Source organism: Elaeis guineensis, chromosome 4 (assembly GCF_000442705.2).
Source record: "Elaeis guineensis isolate ETL-2024a chromosome 4, EG11, whole genome shotgun sequence".
Classification (NCBI taxonomy): Eukaryota; Viridiplantae; Streptophyta; class Magnoliopsida; order Arecales; family Arecaceae; genus Elaeis; species Elaeis guineensis.
The window spans coordinates 587,634-610,300 of record NC_025996.2 but is presented as its reverse complement, the minus strand read 5'-3'; the positions used below and the strand labels follow the sequence as shown (position 1 = coordinate 610,300).

At 48.3% G+C, this 22,667-nt stretch overlaps 1 protein-coding gene across 1 annotated transcript; it reads right to left on the bottom strand.

The window, feature by feature from the left end:
- Positions 1-1,984: 1,984 nt before the first annotated feature.
- Positions 1,985-22,384, bottom strand: LOC105036469 (beta-galactosidase 6-like). Its single transcript, XM_073255241.1, has 19 exons — positions 22,180-22,384; positions 21,991-22,086; positions 21,454-21,566; positions 21,293-21,359; positions 21,102-21,194; positions 20,862-21,005; positions 20,653-20,741; positions 20,322-20,427; positions 20,093-20,180; positions 19,294-19,412; positions 9,106-9,270; positions 5,886-6,103; positions 5,673-5,782; positions 5,384-5,493; positions 5,010-5,117; positions 4,468-4,575; positions 2,726-2,937; positions 2,304-2,640; positions 1,985-2,220 (listed from the first exon to the last, which is right to left on the bottom strand). The coding sequence occupies exons 1-19, from the start codon at positions 22,342-22,344 to the stop codon at positions 2,113-2,115; spliced, it is 2,556 nt and encodes an 851-aa protein (XP_073111342.1). The 5' UTR covers positions 22,345-22,384; the 3' UTR covers positions 1,985-2,112.
- Positions 22,385-22,667: the final 283 nt, after the last annotated feature.

Sequence of the window (22,667 nt, the reverse complement as noted above, 5' to 3'; positions counted from 1 at the left end):
GGCTTGGGCGTCGGCCACACCATGGAGGGAATGGCAACTTTGCAACATTATGTATCATTAATATTGGGGTAGATCCTCGTCGCTCAACCAACTATCCCATTTTTTTATCTTCCAACCGATTAAAAGAGCTACGCCAACTCAGCTTCCACAGTTCGACCTGATTCAAACTAGCAAGTCCTGCGTAGCCAGGTTTACACCAGCAACTATCAATGATATTCAATCGATCAAGAGCAGCATACCTAATCTAGTCGGCACCAAGCTGACTAAGTCTGACATGCCAACTTCGTCGAATAATGCTCGGCACATAGTCGACTTCTTACTCAATGTACGACCGACTATACCAATCGACAGTGGGGTGCCATCCCTCGATGAGCTCATCGTACCGACTCCCGTGGCTCGATCCTTAGTCGACTAGTTGAGCACCAAACATAGCGGCCACGCCCTCCTGATAGGCCACATCAAATCACGTCACTCAGACGCCATACTTTGATAGACTAGCTGCACGCCATGATGGGATACAATGAATTCATTAATTGTGCCCACGAAGTCACTTATTACGTCCTATGCGTAGTAGCGTCCGTCGCCACGTGCGTGCCGATCAGAAAGCACGTCCGCCGTCAATATTGAAAGATGCCCATGCGACAGCGTATGATAGGACATGATTGACATGATCACCTACCCCTTCACCACCCATTTTACTCCCTCTATAATAGAGGTAAGCGAGGACCCCTTAAGATACGTGAAGCTAAGACAGATGCTAAAACTCTGCCACTCTTTTCACTATATTGTGTCACTTTGCTGACTTGAACGTCGGAAGATCCTCGCCGAAACCACCTTCGGTAAAACTTCTTTTACATGTCTCTCTCTCCCAATGCTGAATGAAGATCATCGCCGATACCCACCGTAACTCTCACTCTCAGCCTTGACTGTTTGCACCTTCCCCCATGATGACACATCATCTTCCGATGTTCCATCGACCGACACCCCGGCGCAGCAAATCGACTCCAGACCGACTACCCCAATTGGGAGAAGACCACAACAAGTAACATGTTTTATACCAGTAAACCGGATAAGTTATTACATTGGGCCATCCGAGTTCGCTAAGTGCGACGAGGCAAGACGTGAATACTGTTAGGATTTGACGCCTCGAGATTCAGTCCACATTGAGCCCACAGCAAGGTTCGCGGCGAAAAACGGAGTCCAACGAGACCCAGATCACCTGAATCGAAGCTCGGATGGAGGAGATACGAGCTTTTGAAGTCGGCACGAGAATCGAGACGGCGAAGGACCGCCGGCGACCGGCGGCGGCGGCGCGGCCGCAGGCGGCGGCGCGCGGGACGCGCGACCCAGGCCCGCGCGGGCGGGGACCCGCGGCCCAGGCGGGCGCGCGGCCCAGGCCCAGGCCAGCGGCCTGCTGGCCCCCTTGCCCCGGTCCACCGTGGACCGGGTGGTCCACTGCGCGGCTGTGGACCGGTGGGTGTTTCCCACGCATTTCTCGCGGTCCATGGCACTATTCCGTGGACCGAAGCGCGATCGGACGGCCCAGAGAGATTGCGGTCTTGATCCGACGGTCCAAGGGGTTTTTTGGCTTAGTTTAGGACTCCTAATCCCTCTCTAATCAAGTTTAAACCTACGTTTAAGCCTTTAAAAAAGCTTGAGATGAACAGAGAAGAGGATGTTCTCGAGTTTCTTGCCGTACGAAGGCCGTAAAATTTTCATAGTGAAATTTGCATGCCCCGTGGAGGCGAGTCCTTTTGTGGCTGATCCACGTATTTTGATTGTTTTTCCTTTTGTTTTGTTTCTTCTTTCTTCCTGCTGCATCGCGTAGTACTGAAAGGATCTTGGGAGGTGGTGTCCTAACCAGACATCCACCCAACAAATACCATATAATTTTCAGCAGAAAATTGAGAAAAACACAATGCATCCATGATGAGATTTATTCTGGACACTGCCAGCCAGAGCATTGTGAATTTATTTTTTCGTTTCATGACTAATGATTTGATCATTTTCAATTGTCGTCGGACACATTCATTCCCTTTCTCGTATGTGCACCTTAAAGGAAGCTTTGCTCCCACCATTTTGTATCCAACACATTCATCAGCAGCATTCCTATCAAGAGCATGCAGCTTCAACTGCAAGGCTCTTAGTAATACCTGTACATGGATCCCCAAACATCTTTGTCGAGACTCCGACACTGCAACTCTTGGCCCCGATGCAAGCCTGCTCACAAATATCAAGACTAAGCAAAAGGTTCCTAAATGGTTAAACATCGACTAGAATGAAGAGAATGGTGTCCTGGATACCTGCTGAACAACAGCAAGGGCACTATCACTGCTGCAATTGCCCTGGTTATAACTTCCACATGAGCCATGTGGAGTCCCAAAACTCGCAAACTTGATCGAAGATATGACCTGATTGGCATATGGGCATTCCAAGTGGACTACTGGTCCCAATTTCCCTACCTTCCGTTGTGAAGAGATCCAGTCATCTATGGGTGATGGATGTGATTCTGATACATGCGCACATAAGCTTCCAGTCTGCCTTGTAGCAAATGATATTTTAGTTGGATCTCCACCCACCTCCTCAAAAAGAACTAGAGTATTACCGTCTGGTTGGATAAATGAACGAGGAACGTGATACCTGTTTGCATGAGCACAATATTTCAAATGATCTGAAAGTTTCTTAGAAGCAGCAATTTCTGAAACCAAGAGAATGCAATTCTTACATATGCTGAGATGGCTTTCCACAATTCTTGAGACATTTGTCTGAACTGTAAGACCCTTTATAGTTGCATGATGTGGTACAGCCATTCGGTGAAGAGATATATGTTGGCCAATAGCGCCCAATGCTCTGTCCGTTCACCCATGCCTCACCCTTCCCCATTCCAGTGAAGTCTATTCCGATAGGATCATTGCCCTCAGGAGCATCAAAGTTTGTCTGTATTAAAAAATGTAACAAGCAGTTAGAGGTAGAGCTCGAACACCATAACACCAGATATCATGTGACTTAAGAACAATAGCAAACATCATGAACTGCATGTCAACTAGAGAAAATGGCAAATCACATTTTTTTTTTTTGATATGAATAACTATGAACCTAGACAGGAAAAAAGCAATTAAATTTGATTTCTGCAACTAATTTTATGAAAGAGGGAGGTTATGGCTCCATGCAAAATTAAGAGCCACGGCACAATTATGCTAGATAACCGATCATTATACTTTTATTTTCTTTCTTCCATTTTATTTGTCATAAATGATGAATATTTTATTAAAAGTGAATACCACAGTAACAGAGAGAGACAATCAGATTATCAAAAGACTAAAAAGAGGTGGGAAAATTACTGGAGCAGATGCAAATAACAACAGTGTCAGCTGCAATATTTGAATCTCCAGATCTGATAGAAAAAACTAGGATTCCTTGGTTTCGTTACATCTCAAATCTGCATGGGGATCTCAATCTCAGAAGTGGGTATCATACTATTTTTGTTTTCTTAGATAAAAATTAGGTGGAGTTCATACACAGGTCAAGCATCAAGGTTTTCCTTTATAAGGTTGTAAAGATATTTCTAATATTTACAGAGACAAGCTTGACTATTTTACCTTATCCCCCCCCCCCCCCCCCCAAATTTTAGAGTCTCTTCCACACTTCTTTAGATCCCTTTTCTATGTTAACGCAAGTAATCTGCTTTTCTCTACCAAATCTAAAATCTTGATCTTTTCACAAAAACAGAAACCAAGTATGGCAGAACGATTTTATTTTCACAAAGGATTTCTGAAAATAAAACTTCTTAATTTACAAGATATTGTCAAATTTGGTAATCTATTGGTCAGTTGGAATTTTTAAGGGCTTTGGCAATAGCTCATAAAACTAGCTGCCCCCGAAAAGACATTACAGATGCCTGACATAATTTTATAGATGTTGCTGGTGATGACATAAACTTTCCAGCAAAAACCTCCAACTTACTCATGAAGATGCAACAGAAACGCTACGGTTGTATGGATCAACAAGTTATGGATCATAAGAGCCATGATACAAGATAAAAGTACATGATTAAGTGGATGGAATTTTTTCTTAGTACAAGATTAAGTATATGGGGATTATTGTGTTGTACATATCTAGAAAATTCAAATATCAGATAGTCTGGCCATCCATGGATACAAACAAAGTAGTTGTTGGCTAAACAACTATGAGTCAAAACAGATGTTCTCAAATTTGTGATACAGAACTAATATCAGTTTATTTAGTGCTAAGCATGAATGTCAAGAGGTATACATTATATATATATATATATATATATATATATATATATATATAATCTTGTAGGAGTTGGAGAAGACAAAGTGATGGAAAGTCGATTGGGTACAGATGTATAACAAAGATGAGGGAACTTGAATAATTTTTTTGATCCATAAAAACCTTCTGTAACAAAGAAGTTGAGACAAAGCACCAGCAAAAGAAAGAACTGACCTTGTACCATATTAATGGTCGACCCTTTGGCAAGGTAGGCTGTGAGACCCATCGCGATGAATCCTTAGAGTCATCATACAAAGCCAACTCTTCCCCTTTAAGTCCAATCTGAACCAGCAAAATCCAAGATTCAGCTCTGTAAAGATCTCTTAGTTCAAAATTGGAAGCATGTGTTGGCTTTCCTTAAATTTATTAACCTTGGGAATAGCAATATCCATGATATGGCAACAAAATAATGTGGCAAACAACAGAAAATCTCAATTCATTGTCTATAATATAGATTCAAGATGAGGGACAAAAACACTGAGGTTGCAGATTCAGCCACAAATGACTGGCCAGTATTCAGGTTACAAGGTTATAGGTTAGTCGAATAAAAAAATCTGCTGCAACAAGGATAAGATCTATCCAACTAAGCAACAGCAGTTAACGTCGAACTTTGAAGAGGTCTACGGTACACATTGCAGATTTCTATTATCTGCTCATGAGAAACTAACTAAATAGGACTTTTCAAACGTGTCATGCAATCACAAGACTAGAAATACCTGATATGTCCATTCATCTGAAGATAGATCTTTTGTGCCATCTTGGCCCTTCAGCTTCACAGGACCAGTAATTCCAGCACCCCATAAATCGAAAAATGCACCAATGTTCTGGGAAAAACAAATGAAGAAGAGAAGGAATAAAATAAGCCCACAAACACTATGAATATAAATATATTGAAAACATGTTGTAGACATAGACTGAAAGTTTTAACACTAGAGATAACAGATTATGAATACAACATTAGATGCAGCACATTAACAGAGACAGCATCCAGTGTCACTAGTTTAGGCCACAGTTCTTTAGAATGATCTTATCAACCCATGTCAGCAACAGCAAAATTGAAAATTAATGACACATCTTGGCTTTGGATTACCTGTAGGCCAACAGTTGCACTCAAAAGATCAATCGTATTCTTTCCTTGTACAAGTGTAACAGGCTTCTCCAATGTGACCTTTGCATTGCCACTATTGCCCATCCCACTGCCTGTAAAAAGACCAAAATAAATAAATATATAATAAGCACTCACAGGATTTGAGCATTAGTTCCATTTTTCATGATTATATTCCTCATAAAACCAAATGGAGAAAAGCAAGTTCACTATATGATAAACTGTTATTTTGCCTAATCTAGCTTACATTTCAGGATACATTGACATATGTCACCTGATAGTTTCCCATTGACAAATGCATGAACGACATGGCCAAGTGATTCCACATGCAGATTAGATTGAGTACCATTAAAAAGGAACTGTTCATCACCCTTGATCTCAATGCTGCAAAAACAATAAAGAAACCATAAACAAAAAACTGAGGGCATCACCTGCATAACCACATAATGAGACACCAGATACTGTATTAGATAAATATTCTCCACACCTTATTGAGTACCACAGATAATCACTAACATCAGCAGTAGTATTTATCTGCTCCAGTAATCCACTTTTTGTGAAAGCATCACTCTTTGAGATACCAACAGGTTCAACGGCAAAACTCCAGTCTGATTGAGATGCTTTAGAGGAATCAATGGGTTGATCTGAATCTTGACTATTGGAGGTTAGATATCTCATCTCCAAATGAGTAGCTTGAGAGCTAATCTGTCAGAGAATAATATTGCATCAGATCAAGGGATCCAAAGAGCTTCTTCTGACAGAAGAAATGCAGTCTATCTATATATCATTTGACATCCTGGTCATGAGCAACAAAATATAGCCAAAATATAAAGAAAGGGAGACACACTCAGAGAAAAGCCAATAAAGGACATGTTGCAATGGAGAAAGTGTACAGACATTGCTGCTGCTGGTGCTTATACAACAATAGGTATAAGTACAGACGACCCAAAAATGGCAACATATGGGAAAACTATATATGTATGCAGGTATAAACAGAAATTAAGGCAGCAAACAGGTAGATTAACTGCCACCAAAATGAACGAAATCTCGATCTTACTATGACTTTTCCAGATTACAGTGTAGGTCCAGCTCATACCAAATTGGAGCCAAACTGACCTGCATCATCAATTCAAAGACTGCTGCCTGGACCCTTTTTTTCCTCTCTTTCATAGCATATTAAACAGAAAATTTTGTGAAGTATCTGGGATGTTAATAAACAAAAACCAATGAAACAAGATGCAGAGAAAAGTAAGCAAAACAAATACCAATTCCCAGCCACATCCAACAAGAAAGATCCACAGATCCCAGACTACTCTAGCAAATTATCCCTAATATTACTCTCTCCTTAAAACTGTCCACAAGCTTATCAAGAACAAAAAACTATTCAGAAATTAGATCAGGCTTTCAAGAGATGTATTGCATTTTTTTTAAAAAATCTTCATCAAGGTGGTTAGAGGGTTGAAGGACCAGATTGTTCAGGGAAATTATGACCGAAAAGGAGCTCTATCTAATGATGATCCATTAAAAGGCTAGTTAGACTAATTTCAAGTTTGCGGAGTGGTCCCAAATGGGCACTAGGAAATGGGGAAAAGGTAATGTTAACCAACAATCAGCAGGAGGGCAAACCAATGGTAATCCAAAGGGTGGAGAAAGAGCTGAGATTTAATACTTCTGTACCCAAGAAATGAATCGCAATCTGCTGAAAATTTCAAGAAAATTAGATATTAAAAATACGATATTGATCCGATACGGGAGAAGGAAGATTTTCTTCAATTTGCTCAACTTAAATCTCTCAAAAGAAAATTGGAAGATAGAAAAATTGTAAAAGTAGGATTTAAGTCCCCTTTTCTTTCATTGATCCTCCACCACTCATAAACTGAGGTACATAACCCTTATTTATGATAGTAAAGTTTGTCCTTGTACAATTTGGGTTAGATTCTTTTTCTTATCTTCTAGAAGGACGTCCATCCTCGAACAATTTGGGTTGGATTCCCCTCCCTAATTCAAATAGGAATAACTCTAAAAAAAATATTATGAAAAAAATACTAAAATTTTATAAAATATAGATTTCAACTTCTACATCAACTTTGTCTTCTATTGCTTCACCCAATTTTTCACTGATTAGAAGATAACCTTCAATCAAAATCCTTCCTGAAAAGAAAAGTTTTGGTTTGACCAACCTATTTCGAGATCCAAAAACTGGAATTTTGGCCCGATTCAACCTCCCAAGGGGATAACCAAAGTTGTAGATCTCAAATAGATACCTAGTTTCAAAAAAGATCATTTCAATTGGACAACAAATGATCAAATTATGGTTTTAAGAAGTTTGATACACGATTCAGCTTCCTCATATGGTAGATCTTGCTCCTAGATACTATCTAGTGCTTACTCGTAGTAGCCAAAATGGTCCACATCGAGTCCAAGGATCCTTCTAGATCTAACATAGATTGTCTATTTCAGCACTTAAGGATGAACATGAGGCATGTTATACATGATAGACAAACGGAGAGTACATGCCTGTACATATATCAGTCAGCTATTTAGATGAGACATTTATGGAGTTATAGGAAGGTATCAACGAAGACTAGCCAAAATTAGGATATTGCTATGGAAGCTTTTGCAAAACAAAATGCCAATTGCAACATTATGGAAGAGATCTCCATTTTCAGATAGAAGTTATATTGGGTTCAGAATATCTGATGCAGATGCTTGATTCTTCACATATTCCAGGACGATGCATCAATATGAAAAGGTTTGAATAGCACACTATGAGAATTAGGTGAAGATGCTGAACATATTATATGGAGAGCAGCCAATATAAAATGTTGGCTTCCAGGAAAAAAAGGTAGACATGGACCTTTGCATGAAGTGGTTTAGTAAATAAGATAAGTAAAATGCCAGAAGGCTGTTACTTTAGCATTGTCTATTGAATTAAAGGCTAGCAAGGAATCATGCTGTATTTCAGGGGAGCATGCAAGAGAGTAGAAATTTGTTTGAATAATCACCATAAATACAAGATAACTGTCACAAAATGAAAGACCTTGAGGAAATGCATTGGTCAGACAGGAGAAGATAAATTTTGGTTCTTGTTTTGGAAATGACAGAGACCGTGTGGTTGTGGTCTTTATTTACAAAGATAAATGGGTAGACCCTGTTAGGCAGCTGCCGAGCCAATTTTGGAAGACATGCTGACATTAGAGTTGTATGGAATCGGGATTGATCTGGACTGGGCTAATAAAATAGACTCAACATTTTTAGGTAGAATCTGATGCTACTGCTGTAGTTGGTTTTCAAATGGCAGGTTTTAAAGGCCCCTCTTACCGACCCCTTCTCAAAAAGATACAGGTAGGTACATTGCTGGAAAATTTTGGCATTGAATGAGTTGTTCATATCCACGGGGAAGCAAATGGGACAGCATTTTCATTAGTAAATCTGGCTAAAGAGAAGAAAAGGAGTAATAGGGGAGCAATGAGTTTCCTCTAAAACATAGATTTACTTTGAGAAGTCACTGGAATTTGTAGGTTTAATTAGACTGTTTGTTGACTTAAAGAGAAAAAGCAAGCAAGAAACAACATTTATCATTTCACCAAAGTCTATCCAAATGTAAGTTTTTAATGATATGCACTGTAAATGAATTGTACATCTAGAAAATCTTTTTATGTTGGCTAAGAGAATAACAGATTCTTCTTAAGTTGTTGAAGACACACCTGAGCAGTATTAAAGACAACATTCCGACAATCAGGCAGGATGCTCACTGACCATGCAGGTAAATGATATGACTTGCCATTAAAAGTAACAGTTGCATCAGACTGGGTGCCAATGTTGGCAAGAAATGCCGCACAGACCCCTGACCCTCCCTTGTACACATGGGCCTGGAGCAGAAAAAAATCAGACATGATCATCCAAAAAAAAAAAAAAAAACTTGCAAATGAAATAAAGAACTAATAACTGAAACACGACACTATCATCGCACAAACCCAACAAGCACTTGAGTAGCACACTAGCACCAGTTAGTACTGCTATGGTTAATTCAGTATATTTTAACATGGACAATTTGAATACTAGTTTCCTAACTGCCAACACACAAATAGCATTTATATGTTTAGTGTTATCTTCATTTTCTATAATGCATAAATATGATTTCCAGCTGTCTGTCATCAAGATTGGTATCATACCATATCGGTAGGTACCATACCGTACTCGGACCGAATCGATATACAATATCGTACTGTACCAACACTTGGTACACTTCGCTATCTTGTAACATAACGTATGCCAACACTGTGATAAGATGATACTTGTTGGTGCAAAAATCCGCTTGCGCCGGAGAAGCTGGAGTCGAGGAAGTCGCGGTCGCCGCCGGGACCTGCAAGGGAAGTCTAAACCGGAGGTGGGGTTGCTCCGGCAAGACCCTCCGACGCTCAAGTCAGTTCTCTGCCTCAACAAGAATGGAGTGTTCGAACGGAGAATTTAGCAGAGTTTTAGGTAAAAACTAGAACTTATAGAATAACGTATCTGGGGCCCCCCTTTTATAGGCGGAGGGGCAGTAGCCTGATAGCGATATCTGTAACCGTCTGGCAGTGGGCTGCCCAGGGTCAGGCGGAGTTTGTTGCGCAGAGTAGTGGAGTGGACCCGTGGCTATCACCGGGGCGTGCCACGTGGAGTCTGCCGCGGAGAGTGGAGCGGTGTCCGTTGTCGTGACTTGCCAGCGGATGGGAGAATCGCGCGGTATCCGTCGCAGGAAGTGGAGCAGGATCGTGGCCGTTATTGTGGCCTGCCAGGGAGTAGTGGAGCTGCGCGGAATCCGTCGTAGGAAGTGGAGCAGAGCTGCGACCGTTACTGCGGCCTGTCAGGGAGTGATGGAGCTGCGCGGAATCCGCCGCAGGAAGTGGAGCAGGATCGTGGCCGTTATTGTGGCCCGCCAGGGGGCGCAGATCCATCGGCTGAAGTTCGGCAGCGGTCGGAGTCCGGCCCCCGTAGGGGTCCGGGCGGAGTCCTCCTTGAGGTTGGGGTCGTGGGTGGAGCCCGACTCCCGTGGGAGTTCGGGCGGAGTCCTCTCGGAGCTGAAGTCGCGGGCAGAGCCCGGCTCCCGTAAGAGTCCGGGCGGAATCCCCTGCAATCAAAATCAGATGCGAAGTCCGGCTCCCGTAGGAGTCCGGACAAGGCTTACCGGCAGCTGATGTTGAGAACGGAGCCCGGCTCCTGTAGGAGTCCGGGCGGAGTCTACTTGCGGTTGAAGTTGTTGGCGGAGTCCGGCTCCCGTAGGAGTCCGGACGGAGTCCGTCTGCAGCCGCTGGAGTTGAGGACGAAGCCCGGCTCCCGTAGGAGTTCGGGCGAAGTCTTCCTGCAATTAAAGTTAAAGGCGAGGTCCGGCTCCCGTAGGAGTCCGGACGGGGCTTACCAGCAGTTGATGTTGAGGACGGAGCCCGGCTCCCGTGGGAGTCCGGGCGGAGTCTACTTGCGGTTGAAGTTGTTGGCGGAGTCCGGCTCCCGTAGGAGTCCGGACGAAGTCTGCTTGCGGTTGAAGTAGTTGGCGGAGTCCGGCTTCCGTAGGAGTCCGGACGGAGTCCGTCTGCGGTTGAAATTGTTGGCGGAGTCCGGCTCCCGTAGGAGTCCGGGCGGAGTCTGCTTGCGGTTGAAATTGTTGGCAGAGTCCGGCTCCCGTAGGAGTCCGGGCGGACCTCCTGGAGCCGATTCTGCTGAGGACTTCGGCTGTGGGTATTTTATACCCAACACCAGTCCCCCTACTTTCGAGTTTGAATTTCGAACGAAGGAAGTACAGAGAGAGATGGGCACAGCCGAAGCCGTCCCTTCGAATCCTGCGCACTGCCGCCCCCAGATATTTTGGGCATTAATTGCGCGCGTGCCGGAGTCTTTTTGAATTGGGGCGATACGAAGGGACTCTTCGAAATTCCCGCAGGTACACTGGCCCAGGTACGGCGCAATTATAGTCCTGCCAACCGTCAGCCGCTTTTAGCCGCCTGCCGGGGGGAGTGGGACACGTGTCGGATGCGGACTGGCTTGGGGGGATTCGCGATCATTATGGCGCCGGATCCCAGGGTCTATTTAAACCCGTCCTCCCACCTTTAGGTGCCCTATTCCATTCCAGAGTTTCGACCAGTGTTTGCCTTCTCTTCGAGAGTCCTGTTTCAGTGGGCATCTTCTCGAGCCGTAGGTGTCTTCCAAATCGTCTCTGTCTTCGTCCCTCCGGTCCCTCAGAGCGATATAGGTTAGTTCCAGCACCTTCAACCTTCTTTCCACCGCCTAGGGACCTCTTCTCTGTCATTGTTTTTTTTTTTTTTTTTTTTTGCGTCCCTCCGAGTTAGTTTCCTATGGCCTCTCATCCCCCTTTCTGTCTGCCTTCTTAGGGACCTTTAGAGCCCTCCTTCGAAACTACTCGAAATGTCTTCTGGCTCTTCTGCTCCCTGCAGTTCCGGGAGCTCTTCCGCCTCAAACCCCCAGGTCCCCGGCTCTGTAGACGAACCTGCGTCTGGGGCTGGGCTCCGCCCGGTTTTCGCACCGGGCGCCATTCCATGTTCCCTGACCTCGGAGGAACTCCTTCTGATAAGGGTTCAGTACAGAGTTCCTCCGGAGTACGACCTGGAGCTGCCTGGCCCTTCTGACCGGGCCAGCACTCCCCCTTCCGGTCGTTTTTGTCTGTACCAGGAAGCGTTCCGTGCCGGACTCCGGCTTCCGCTTCCTTTATAGTTGCCCTCTTCCGCTTCTTAGACATCTCCTTGGCTTCCGTGGCCCCGAATTCTTTTAGGTTCTTGATAGGATTTCTCTCCCTCTGCCACGTAGTCGAGGTCCAACCGTCCCTCTCCTTGTTTAGGCACTTCTATACCTTCAAGCGCCATCCTTCGGCGAAGGACTGGTGGTACTTCTCCCCCCAGTTCGGCAAGAAGGGGTTGCTGAAAGGCGCCCCTTCTTCGATCCACAATTGGAAGGAGAAATACCTCTTTGTCCACTGTCCGACCCTGAGACTGGGCCTGCCCCCTTGGGGCTCTCTGAGGGATTCTGTCCGCCGGGCCCCCAGCCTGGGGGAGGACGACCTCCAGGCTGCCCGGAAGCTTTTAGCTTATTTCGCTCCTTCCCTTCCCAATCTTCTGAGGGAGCAGTTTCTTTTCAACATCGGCCTGAGTCCCCAGGATCCAGCGAGTATTCATCTTTTACCTTATCTTCTCTTTTCATGCCTTTCTTCTCTTTTTCTCCTCTGTTTCTTTCTTTCTTTCCCTTTCTTCTTTTCTTCTCTCTCTCTCTTTTCTTTTTTTTTTTTTTTAGGAATGGACGCCGAAGCAGCGCGGATGCTTGCCAGGGGCCTTAGGGCCCACAAGAGAAAGGGTGCCGCGACCTTCGGATTGGCGAAGAGGGCCAGGGCGGAGGAGTCGAGCTTAGCTGCACCCGTCCAGGTGGCCCTGGCCATCGACATTCCCTCGGACGCCGAGCCAACGGCTCCCCGGGCCTCCTCGAGGAGTCCGCCGACTGGGGCCCCCGTTCCGGGGGTTCGCTCCACGGAGGCGCCCGCCGCGGGGAAAAGAAGGAAATCGGTGGCCCGTAGGGCGAGTAGCCGCCGAACTGCTGCGGACGAGTCCCTTTGCTCCGAAGAGGGGTCGGAGAATCCCTTCAACGATAGGGACTTGATCAGGCGGCTGATCGACGGCTGCATTCTGCCCGACGTCGTTGAAAGGATCGACCGCGCCGATCCCGAGCAGCGGGCCTGGGACTCTTTGGGGTCCTTCCTTGAGGTAAGCGGATCTTCATTTACACGGCTACTCGGCCTTTGTTCTAATTCCCTAGCCGCCCTTGCAGATTGGGCACCAGCTCCTCGCCTATATCGAGGCGGTGAGCCGCACGAGGAGGGACATCCTCCAGGTGGAGGAACGCTGTCAGGCGGAGGTTGCTCGCCTCCAAGCAAAGATGGCCGAAGTAGCCGCCCTCCAGGAGGCCCTGGAAAGAGAGAAGCAAGCCCGGGAGGAGGAGAGGCAGATCTTGGAGGAATCGGCGAGGAAGGCGGAGGCCGAGGTCGCCAACTTGGTCGAGCAAACTCCGGTCCTGGTCTCGGAGGCCCGAGCCCTTGCGGTAGAGGAATTCAAGGCCTCCGCGGAGATTAGGGACCTGAAGGTCCAATTCGGCCAGGAAGCGTTCATTAAGGGGTTCGAGCTCTGCCAAGAGAAGGTGGCCAGAAAATTCCCAGAGCTCGACCTCAGCTTCCTAGACGAGGAGTCTGAAGACGAGGCCGATCCCTCGTCAGCCGCCACTGCTGTCGCAGCCCCCGCACCGGGGACGCCGAGTTCTCCACCCCCCGCCCCTGAGGTCTGAGACCTCGATCTTGTACCTTTATTGCGCCGCAATTTTTCTTTTCTGTTTGTCTTCAAAAATCATTCAATCAATAAAGTTGAATTTCTTGTTGCGGACGGCTTCTCCTTCCCCCCTCCTTCTCTCTGCTTTTCTTCCTGCAATGAGTCGTGCTTTGACGCTTTTGCCTTCTGATGGCAGTGCCCTGCAGAAGTGCTCCCCCTGCCCCTGGGGGTCCCGCTGAAATCGACAATCCAGCGGCTGAAGAAGGAAGTCCTTCACCTGACAAAGAAGTTGAAGAAGACGGAAGGCGAGCTCCGCAAATCGAGAGAAGGTCACTCTGAAGCCACCGCTGAGGCCACCCACTTTCGGAGTCTCCATGTGAAGGGGATCATGGAGTATAGTCGGAGGAAGGCGAACTTCGCAAAGGAACTCGAGGAATGCAAGAAGAGCGCCAGTGACCGAATTTGGGCCCAGGCCGCCAGGATCAGCGCCCTCAAGGTGGAACTGTCAGCTGCGAAGGGGAAGATCGGCCAGCTGGAAGGAAATTCATCCCGGCTCTTGGCCCGGGTCGACGATGACCAGAGGTGGTCGCAGAAGGTCTCCGACCTTCAGCAGCAGCTTCAGGACGCCGAGGTGAGCCACAACGTGCAACGGGCTAGCTGGCGCAGGCAGGTGGAAGAATATAAAGGGAGATTCAGGACGGCGGCCGACGAAGTCATTCGTCTCCAGAGGCAGCTGGCTAACAGGGCACAGCTTACTTCCGCCCGAGATTCTGAAGAGCTCCAAGCTCTAAGAGGCACCGTTGAGGGGATTTCTGTCTCCCTCGGGGAAAAGACAGCTGAGCTGCAACAACTGAAGATCCGACTGGCACTCGAGCGGCGGGCCGTCGCGGACGCGGAAGCGGAATCCGAGGTCTTGAGGAAGAGGCGTCGAGAGGCGGAAGCCGAGAGCCAGCGACTTCGTCGGGCGCTCCAGGACGCGCTGCAGAAAAGGGGAGAGCTAGAAGAAGAAATTGAGAATCTGGGGCAGTCCTGGTTAAGGGACGGAGTAGATAATTCTAGGTCGGAGGGAGCAGGGCCTCCTTAGAGCTCTTTTCGTCTTTCTGTCTTTTCATGTATTTACTTCCTTTTTGTCGTTTTGCCTTTCTTTCTTTGGCCTTCCGGGCTTTGTAGTGTATATATCGGAAATGGAATGAAAAGGGCGTTTTGTGTTACCTCGTCCGCGCGTTGCACTAAATTGCCGTCCGCCGAACTTTTCTTGTCGTTCGACTTGTCTGATGTAGACGTCATTAGGGGGCGCCCGGTCGTCGATGCGTTAGCTCGCCTTTCTCGTCGTGCATGGCCGCAAGCCCGAGCTTGGCCGTCCGGGCCCCACATTATTTCGGGGATGTCGTTGTCTTCTTAACCGGTGTCGAAAGTCTTTTTAGCGGCCGGAGGTGTTCGGTAGGAACTCTCCATTTCAGTTGGGACGAAGTCCTTTAGGTCTTTTGGTGTGGTTCATCCTTCATCTGTTCCCGTCGTAGTTCGTCATCCTTCCTTTTTAATTTTCCTCCTCTTCTCGGAGTGAGGGCCTTCCCCCGCTTTTCGCGGGGTTGCATAGGAGCGAGGAGGTGCCGATGAGGGGCTTTTTTCTTTCACCCGATCTTGTTGGGCGACCGGGCTTCGCCACCATCAGCTCTTGCTGCAGAAGTCGTGGGTGGAACCCGGCTCCCGTAGGAGTCCGGGTGGAGTCTTCCTTGGCGTCGTGGACGAAGCCCGGCTCCCGTAGGAGTCCGGGCGGAGTCTTCCTCGGTGTTGTGGACGGAGCCCGGCTCCCGTAGGAGTCCGGGCGGAGTCTTCCTTGGCGTCGTGGACGGAGCCCGGCTCCCGTAGGAGTCCGGGCGGAGTCTTCCTTGGCGTTGTGGACTGAGCCCGGCTCCCGTAGGAGTCCGGGTGGAGTCTTCCTTGGCGTCGTGAACGGAGCCCGGCTCCCGTAGGAGTCCGGGCGGAGTCTTCCTTGGCGTTGTGGACTAAGCCCGGCTCCCGTAGGAGTCCGAGTGGAGTCTTCCTTGGCGTCGTGAACGGAGTCCGGCTCCCGTAGGAGTCCGGGCCTTCCACTTTGCTTGAGCCAGGGCGAGGTTCTCCTCCCGTTCCCGGCTTGGCTGTGGGGGCGCGTTAGGGCGCTGTAAGGCCTCTCCCTCCATCCGGTCTAAAAGAACCGGGTCTTTGGCTTTGCTCATGTCAGGACGAGGTTCTCCTCCTGTTCCTGACATGGCTGTGGGGGCACATCAGGGCGTTGTAAGGCCTCTCCCCAAATCCGGTCTAAAAGAACCGGGCCTTTGACTTTGCTCATGTCAGGACGAGGTTCTCCTCCTGTTCCTGACATGGCTGTGGGGGCACATTAGGGCGTTGTAAGGCCTCTCCCCCCATCCGGTCTAAAAGAACCGGGCCTTTGACTTTGCTCATGTCAGGACGAGGTTCTCCTCCTGTTCCTGACATGGCTGTGGGGGCACATCAAGGCGTTGTCAGGCCTTTCCCCCTATCCGGTGTAAAAGAACCGGGCCTTTGACTTTGCTCATGTCAGGACGAGGTTCTTTTCCTCCTGTTCCTGACATGGTTGTGGGGGCACATCAGGGCGTTGTAAGGCCTCTCTCCCCATCCGATTTTGAGATAGTCGGACTTTTATTTTAGGTATGCTTGGGCGGGGTTCTCCCCCGTTCCTAACAAAACTTTGTTTTTGGTGGGGTCATATCCAGTCATAATAAATCCACGCCAGATGGGAAGAGTATGTCAAGTAGAAAGAAATTTAGATTCAAGGTGAAATCGTAAGTGATACATTTACAGATTTTTCGAGTTCCACGGTCGCGGGTGGTCCGCTCCTCCTTGAGGCCCTCCGGTGATGGAGTCGATGGTCCCGATGGAAGGCCGGTCCCCGAGTTGCTCCTCCCTTCTTAGCGGTTCAGACTGCGGAAGGGCCTTTGGCCGATCTCCTCTACCCTCGGGCCTGCGTCGGATGAACCTGTCGAGTCGACCTCGCCGAATGAACTCCTCGATCTCGCCCTGGAGCTGGATGCATTCCTCTGTGTCGTGGCCGTGGTCACGGTGGTAGAGGCAGAATTTGTTGGGGTTGCGCTTCCCGGGGTGTGTGCGCATCCTCTCCGGCCTAGGGAGCTGCTCCCTGACCTCCATCAATACCTGGGCCTTCGAGGCGTTGAGGGGAGCGTAGTTGCGGAATCTCCCTGGTGGGGAATCCCGCCGAACCCCGCGATCCGGGCTTCTCTGCCTGCGCGCCCGAGGTGGAGTATGGGCGCGCTTATGCCCAGGAGGGGATCGAGAACGCAGCCGGGCTTCCTTTGGCCTTTTTTCAATTGCGGGCTTACTCGAGTCTCCCGCTTGCCGCTCCCTCGCCGTCTCTTCATCCTTCATTTTGAAGGCCTCTTCCGCTCGGGCGTATCCTTCGGCCCGAGCCAGCAAATCAGCAAAATCTCTGGGATATTTCTTCTCCAGGGAGAACAAAAGATCATTCTTCTGAAGGCCGCCCTGCGACTGATTGGTCCAAGTTCCGGACCTCCAGCGCCGCGATGTTGAAGCGGTTGATGTAGGCTCGAATGGACTCCCCTTCCCTTTGCCTGATGTTGATGAGAGACTCCGAACCCTTCCGGGGGCGCCGGCGCCTGCGGCTGCTGCATTGCTTGCACAGCTTCGGCGAGGCCTCTGACCTGCTGTGCCAGCAAGTCAAACTGCTCCGCGCCGACCGCCGCCGCCGGAGGAGGAGGTTGAGAAACAGGAGGGGAGGCCGGAGCCTGAGATCTGGCCGCGGAGGCCGTGGATCGTCGCGTGGACGCCTTGCGTGGAGGCATCGAGTAGGGATCCCGCGGGGGGAAACAAGGAGTAGGTGTTGGAGGAGACGATCGGGGGCGGCTCCGTTGAACGCTCCTTTAAGAACAAGGGTACTGCGAAGACACAGGCCCTTCCTCTAGCGCCAATCCTGTTGGTGCAAAAATCCGCTTGCGCCGGAGAAGCTGGAGTCGAGGAAGTCGCGGTCGCCGCCGGGACCTGCAAGGGAAGTCTAAACCGGAGGTGGGGTTGCTCCGGCAAGACCCTCCGACGCTCAAGTCAGTTCTCTGCTTCAACAAGAATGGAGTGTTCGAACGGAGAATTTAGCAGAGTTTTAGGTAAAAACTAGAGCTTATAGAATAACGTATCTGGGCCCCCCCTTTTATAGGCGGAGGGGCAGTAGCCTGATAGCGATATCTGTAACCGTCTGGCAGTGGGCTGCCCAGGGTCAGGCGGAGTTTGTTGCGCAGAGTAGTGGAGTGGACCCGTGGCTATCACCGGGGCGTGCCACGTGGAGTCTGCCGCGGGGAGTGGAGCGGCGTCCGTTGTCGTGACTTGCCAGCGAATGGGAGAATCGCGCGGTATCCGTCGCAGGAAGTGGAGCAAGATCGTGGCCGTTATTGTGGCCTGCCAGGGAGTAGTGGAGCTGCGCGGAATCCGTCGTAGGAAGTGGAGCAGAGCTGCGGCCTGTCAGGGAGTGATGGAGCTGCGCGGAATCCGCCGAAGGAAGTGAAGCAGGATCGTGGCCGTTATTGTGGCCCGCCAGGGGGTGCAGATCCATCGGCTGAAGTTCGGCAGCGGTCGGAGTCCGGCCCCCGTAGGGGTCCGGGAGGAGTCCTCCTTGAGGTTGGGGTCGTGGGTGGAGCCCGGCTCCCGTGGGAGTCCGGGCGGAGTCCTCTCGGAGCTGAAGTCGCGGGCAGAGCCCGGCTCCCGTAAGAGTCTGGGCGGAATCCCCTGCAATCAAAATCAGATGCGAAGTCCGGCTCCCGTAGGAGTCCGGACAAGGCTTACCGGCAGCTGATGTTGAGAACGGAGCCCGGCTCCTGTAGGAGTCCGGGCGGAGTCTACTTGCGGTTGAAGTTGTTGGCGGAGTCCGGCTCCCATAGGAGTCCGGACGGAGTCCGTCTGCAGCCGCTGGAGTCGAGGACGAAGCCCGGCTCCCGTAGGAGTTCGGGCGAAGTCTTCCTGCAATTAAATTTAAAGGCGAGGTCCGGCTCCCGTAGGAGTCCGGACGGGGCTTACCAGCAGTTGATGTTGAGGACGGAGCCCGGCTCCCGTGGGAGTCCGGGCGGAGTCTACTTGCGGTTGAAGTTGTTGGTGGAGTCCGGCTCCCGTAGGAGTCCGGACGAAGTCTGCTTGCGGTTGAAGTTGTTGGCGGAGTCCGGCTCCCGTAGGAGTCCGGACGAAGTCTGCTTGCGGTTGAAGTTGTTGGCGGAGTCCGGCTCCCGTAGGAGTCCGGACGGAGTCCGTCTGCGGTTGAAATTGTTGGCGGAGTCCGGCTCCCGTAAGAGTCCGGACGGAGTCTGCTTGCGGTTGAAATTGTTGGCGGAGTCCGGCTCCCGTAGGAGTCCGGGCGGACCTCCTGGAGCCGATTCTGCTGAGGACTTCGGCTGTGGGTATTTTATACCCAACAATACTAGTACAGGATTCAGCACTGAGACGGTGAACTTTGGTCAAGAGATATATTTTTATTAATAGATATAGAATAGAAAAGGCATGCAGTATTCATCTTCAATATAAAGACATAATTACATGTCACAAATATTAGAAAGGTACACTGACCTCCAAATTTGGACCAAGAGAAGTGTTTGTTGGATCTGTTGCTATCAATGCTGCTTCGCAGAGCTTTATTGCTTTGTGTAGATCTCTTAGGTGACCCCATTTAGGTTGCCTAATAATTCCTGTTATGTATGTGAAAAAATACAATGAGAGCTTTCCCACAAAAACTGAAGATGTTTTAATTTAGTTTCCATATATCAAAAAGCATGTGATATTTACAAAATATAAAACTAAAGTTTATTTCTGTATATTTAAACTGCAAAAAGCTAAAACGATCGGTAGGAAGTTTATTGATGCATATTTTTAAATAATTTAACAAAATCAATGATATTTTCCTAACTTTTTATTTTTAATCTACCAACAAAGGGGACACTACTTATAAATCTCTGGTGTTATCCATAATCAGCAGTCTAGTCCCAATTATCCGGAGTCAACTTTTTGAATCCTCCTCAACCATTTAAACATAGAGCACCACATCCTCGATCACTTCCAAGAAATTTATATCCCCTCTGCGTATCATCTACATTTCCTTTCCCCAACCAGTCTTTCTCGACACTTGAACACAAGAATAAGTTGTTGCCCTCAACATGACATCCCTAAAATCTCCATTTAATAAGCTCATACCATCGCAGCGGCCCTAATTAAATCCTCTCCATCAGGTCAATCTCAATCGGTGTAAATTTGTTTGCAATCATGCCAGTTCATTTTGTGCGAGATATTAACAATAAAAGTCCGTCGGATGAAAGCAAGTCACTGAAAATTGAATTTCTTATAGAACAAGGAGGTTATAGCTCAAGCTTACCGTACTCATCGATTGGAGCATCATAGTCATAGCTTGTGGCAATAAATGGCCCCCCAGAGGTGCGTCCAAAGTTTGTTCCACCATGATACTGGTAAAAACATATTGAAAAAAATCCGTGATTTTATGATCTAGCTGAGGAGATCATAGAAAGGCAAGGAGAAAAGATATCACCATAATAACCCAGCAGGCATCAACACACGTGCCTGAAAATTCGAGTCCAAATAATTACCATGTAGTAGTTTTGGAAGGTACCACCACGTTGGAAAAAACGGGCAACGGCAAATGCAAGGTCCTCAACCGGTCGATATGGCGCTCTACCACCAAAAGAAAGGAACCTAACAAGTAAAATATTCAGCCGGGTGAGAAGGGGAGGAGAGCAAAATAAAAAAATACGAGAAGCTTAGCAGACATATTCATGATATGCCTAAAGAGAAGAATAGCAGGAATTAGAAGAAGTTGTTAGAAAGGCCTCTCGCACATGCGCCACAGGACTCAGCACCAGCATATGATGGAGAAAGCTGGGTAGAGGCTAGAGAGTGAAACGGATCGAAAAGCCTTACCATCCGCTCCAGGCCTCCGTCCAAATCTTAGGCTTCTTGTCCGAGTTCGGAGTGAATGAATCACAGTAAAACCCATTGCAGGTGTTGATCTGCAAAACAGAATTTGATATGTCAATGATGATCAGCAAACAGCCATTGAATATTTATATATCACAGAAAAAGAGTGGCGTAGGGAGAGTTGTGTTGAAGACCAGCATGGTTCCACTTACTATAGGGTCAGGGGCATCGGATTGCTGGCACATCACCCAGGGCACGCCCGTGTCTAGAGAGGTAGCCATGGATGCGGACCAATTGATGTAAGACTTGGCTGCCGAACCATAGGCAGCGTCGATATTCCCATACTCGTTCTCGATCTGCCACCACCCCCCCAAAAAAAATAAAAAAATTAATAACAATAATTCATCCTATACGTATCAAGGCCTCACAAGAGAGCTACGGTGGGAGGGTACCTGAGATAAGATGATGGGTCCACCTTGGGATGCATACAGCTTCTCCTGCTTCATCATGTCGACGATCTTCGCCGTGAAACGCTGCATCTCCGTCTGGTAGACACAAGGGGAACAAAATTAAACATAAACTAACAATCAGAACCGAAGGCATCGAGGTTCGGAAGGGGTGGTGTGTATGACTATGAATTAACCTTGAAGGGCTCGTTGTCGGTCCTGAATTTGATTCCGGGGATGAAATGCAACCAGAGCGGGAATCCCCTGGCATCAGAATTCCAAAGCCATTGCTGTCAAATCACCAAAATTACCAGAAAGAGGCAGAGAAAATTAACGAAGTGGAGGGATCCGTGCTCACCCGTAATTCCACTCCGCACAGACGTAAGGCCCAATCCGGAGATGAACGTAAAGGCCGGCCTCCGCGACCGTCTTCACAAACCTCACCAGGTCCTTCCTCCCTTCGAAGTCATACTATTTTTACAAGCAAACGAAGAATCTTGTTTTATAGAGAAGTTGAAAATCCCAAAAAAAAAAAAAGGAACAGAGACAAGGAATAGACTGCGGAGCCACAACAGAGTATCCGCATGAGACTGAATGGAAGGCAAAGATGAAATTGCGAAACCATTTTTTATAAAGAAAAAAAGAAAGAAAGAAAGAAAGAAAAAAAGACCCCAAATGATAGAGCAGATTCAAGAACTCCATTGCATAACATCAGTACCAGAAGGATGATTTTTTTTTCCTAAAAAAAAAAAAAGGAAAATAAAGAACTCCTCCTAAATTATACAATTTTTTTAAAGAAGGAAAAACTCCAAGGAAAAGATCGATTAAAGAATTGGAATCGAGAACGCCATCGACGAGGAGGGAATGGAAAAAGAGAACGGGTAAAAATGTTTGCCTGGTTCTGGACGGGTTCGTGGAGGTTCCAGAAGACGTAGGTCTCGATGACGTCCAGCCCGCCGTTCTTGGCATTGTCGATCAGACCCGCCCACATCTGCATTAATTCGAACGATTCCAGCATCACCTCGGCACCTCTTCAGTACTGACCAACAATGATTCAAGAAAGCTGCAAGAAAGCAAAGCTCACCTCGGGGGTGCTGCGGGGGTAATGGATGGAGCCGGAGATGAGCACCCGGCGAGCCCCATTGATCACCAGCGCCCGGTGGTCGTACGTCACATCAGCCGCCGAGCACAATGGAAGGAGAAGAACAAGGAAAAGGAAAAGCTTCCGCCAAGCTGCTGCCCTTACCATTGATGTATGAGTGCGAGCGTGTGCGTCTGGGAAAAGAAAAGAGAAAAGCAAAAGAAACAAGGAAGGAATGTCACGAGAGAGAGAGAGAATTTGTTTATTGTTGGGATATACCGACTGACGACTTCGATGGACGACTCACGACTTCGACTGATGACCCCGACAGATGATTTTGACTGACGACCGACGGACGACTTCGACGGATGACCCCGACGAACGACTCCGACAGACGACCCCGACAGACGACTCCAACAGACGACCCCGACAGACGACTCCGATCGATACCCGACTCTACCGACCGACCCCGACGGACGACTGACGACCCC

Excerpts from the sequence above, each read along its gene's own strand:
- LOC105036469 (XM_073255241.1), bottom strand. The coding sequence starts at position 22,344 with ATGGTAAGGGCAGCAGCTTGGCGGAAGCTTTTCCTTTTCCTTGTTCTT. Across the intron at positions 22,087-22,179 it reads ACCCCCGCAGCACCCCCGAG|ATGTGGGCGGGTCTGATCGA; the intron begins GTGAGCTTTGCT and ends GAATTAATGCAG. Across the intron at positions 6,104-9,105 it reads TTGTCTTTAATACTGCTCAG|ATTAGCTCTCAAGCTACTCA; the intron begins GTGTGTCTTCAA and ends ATTCTCTGACAG.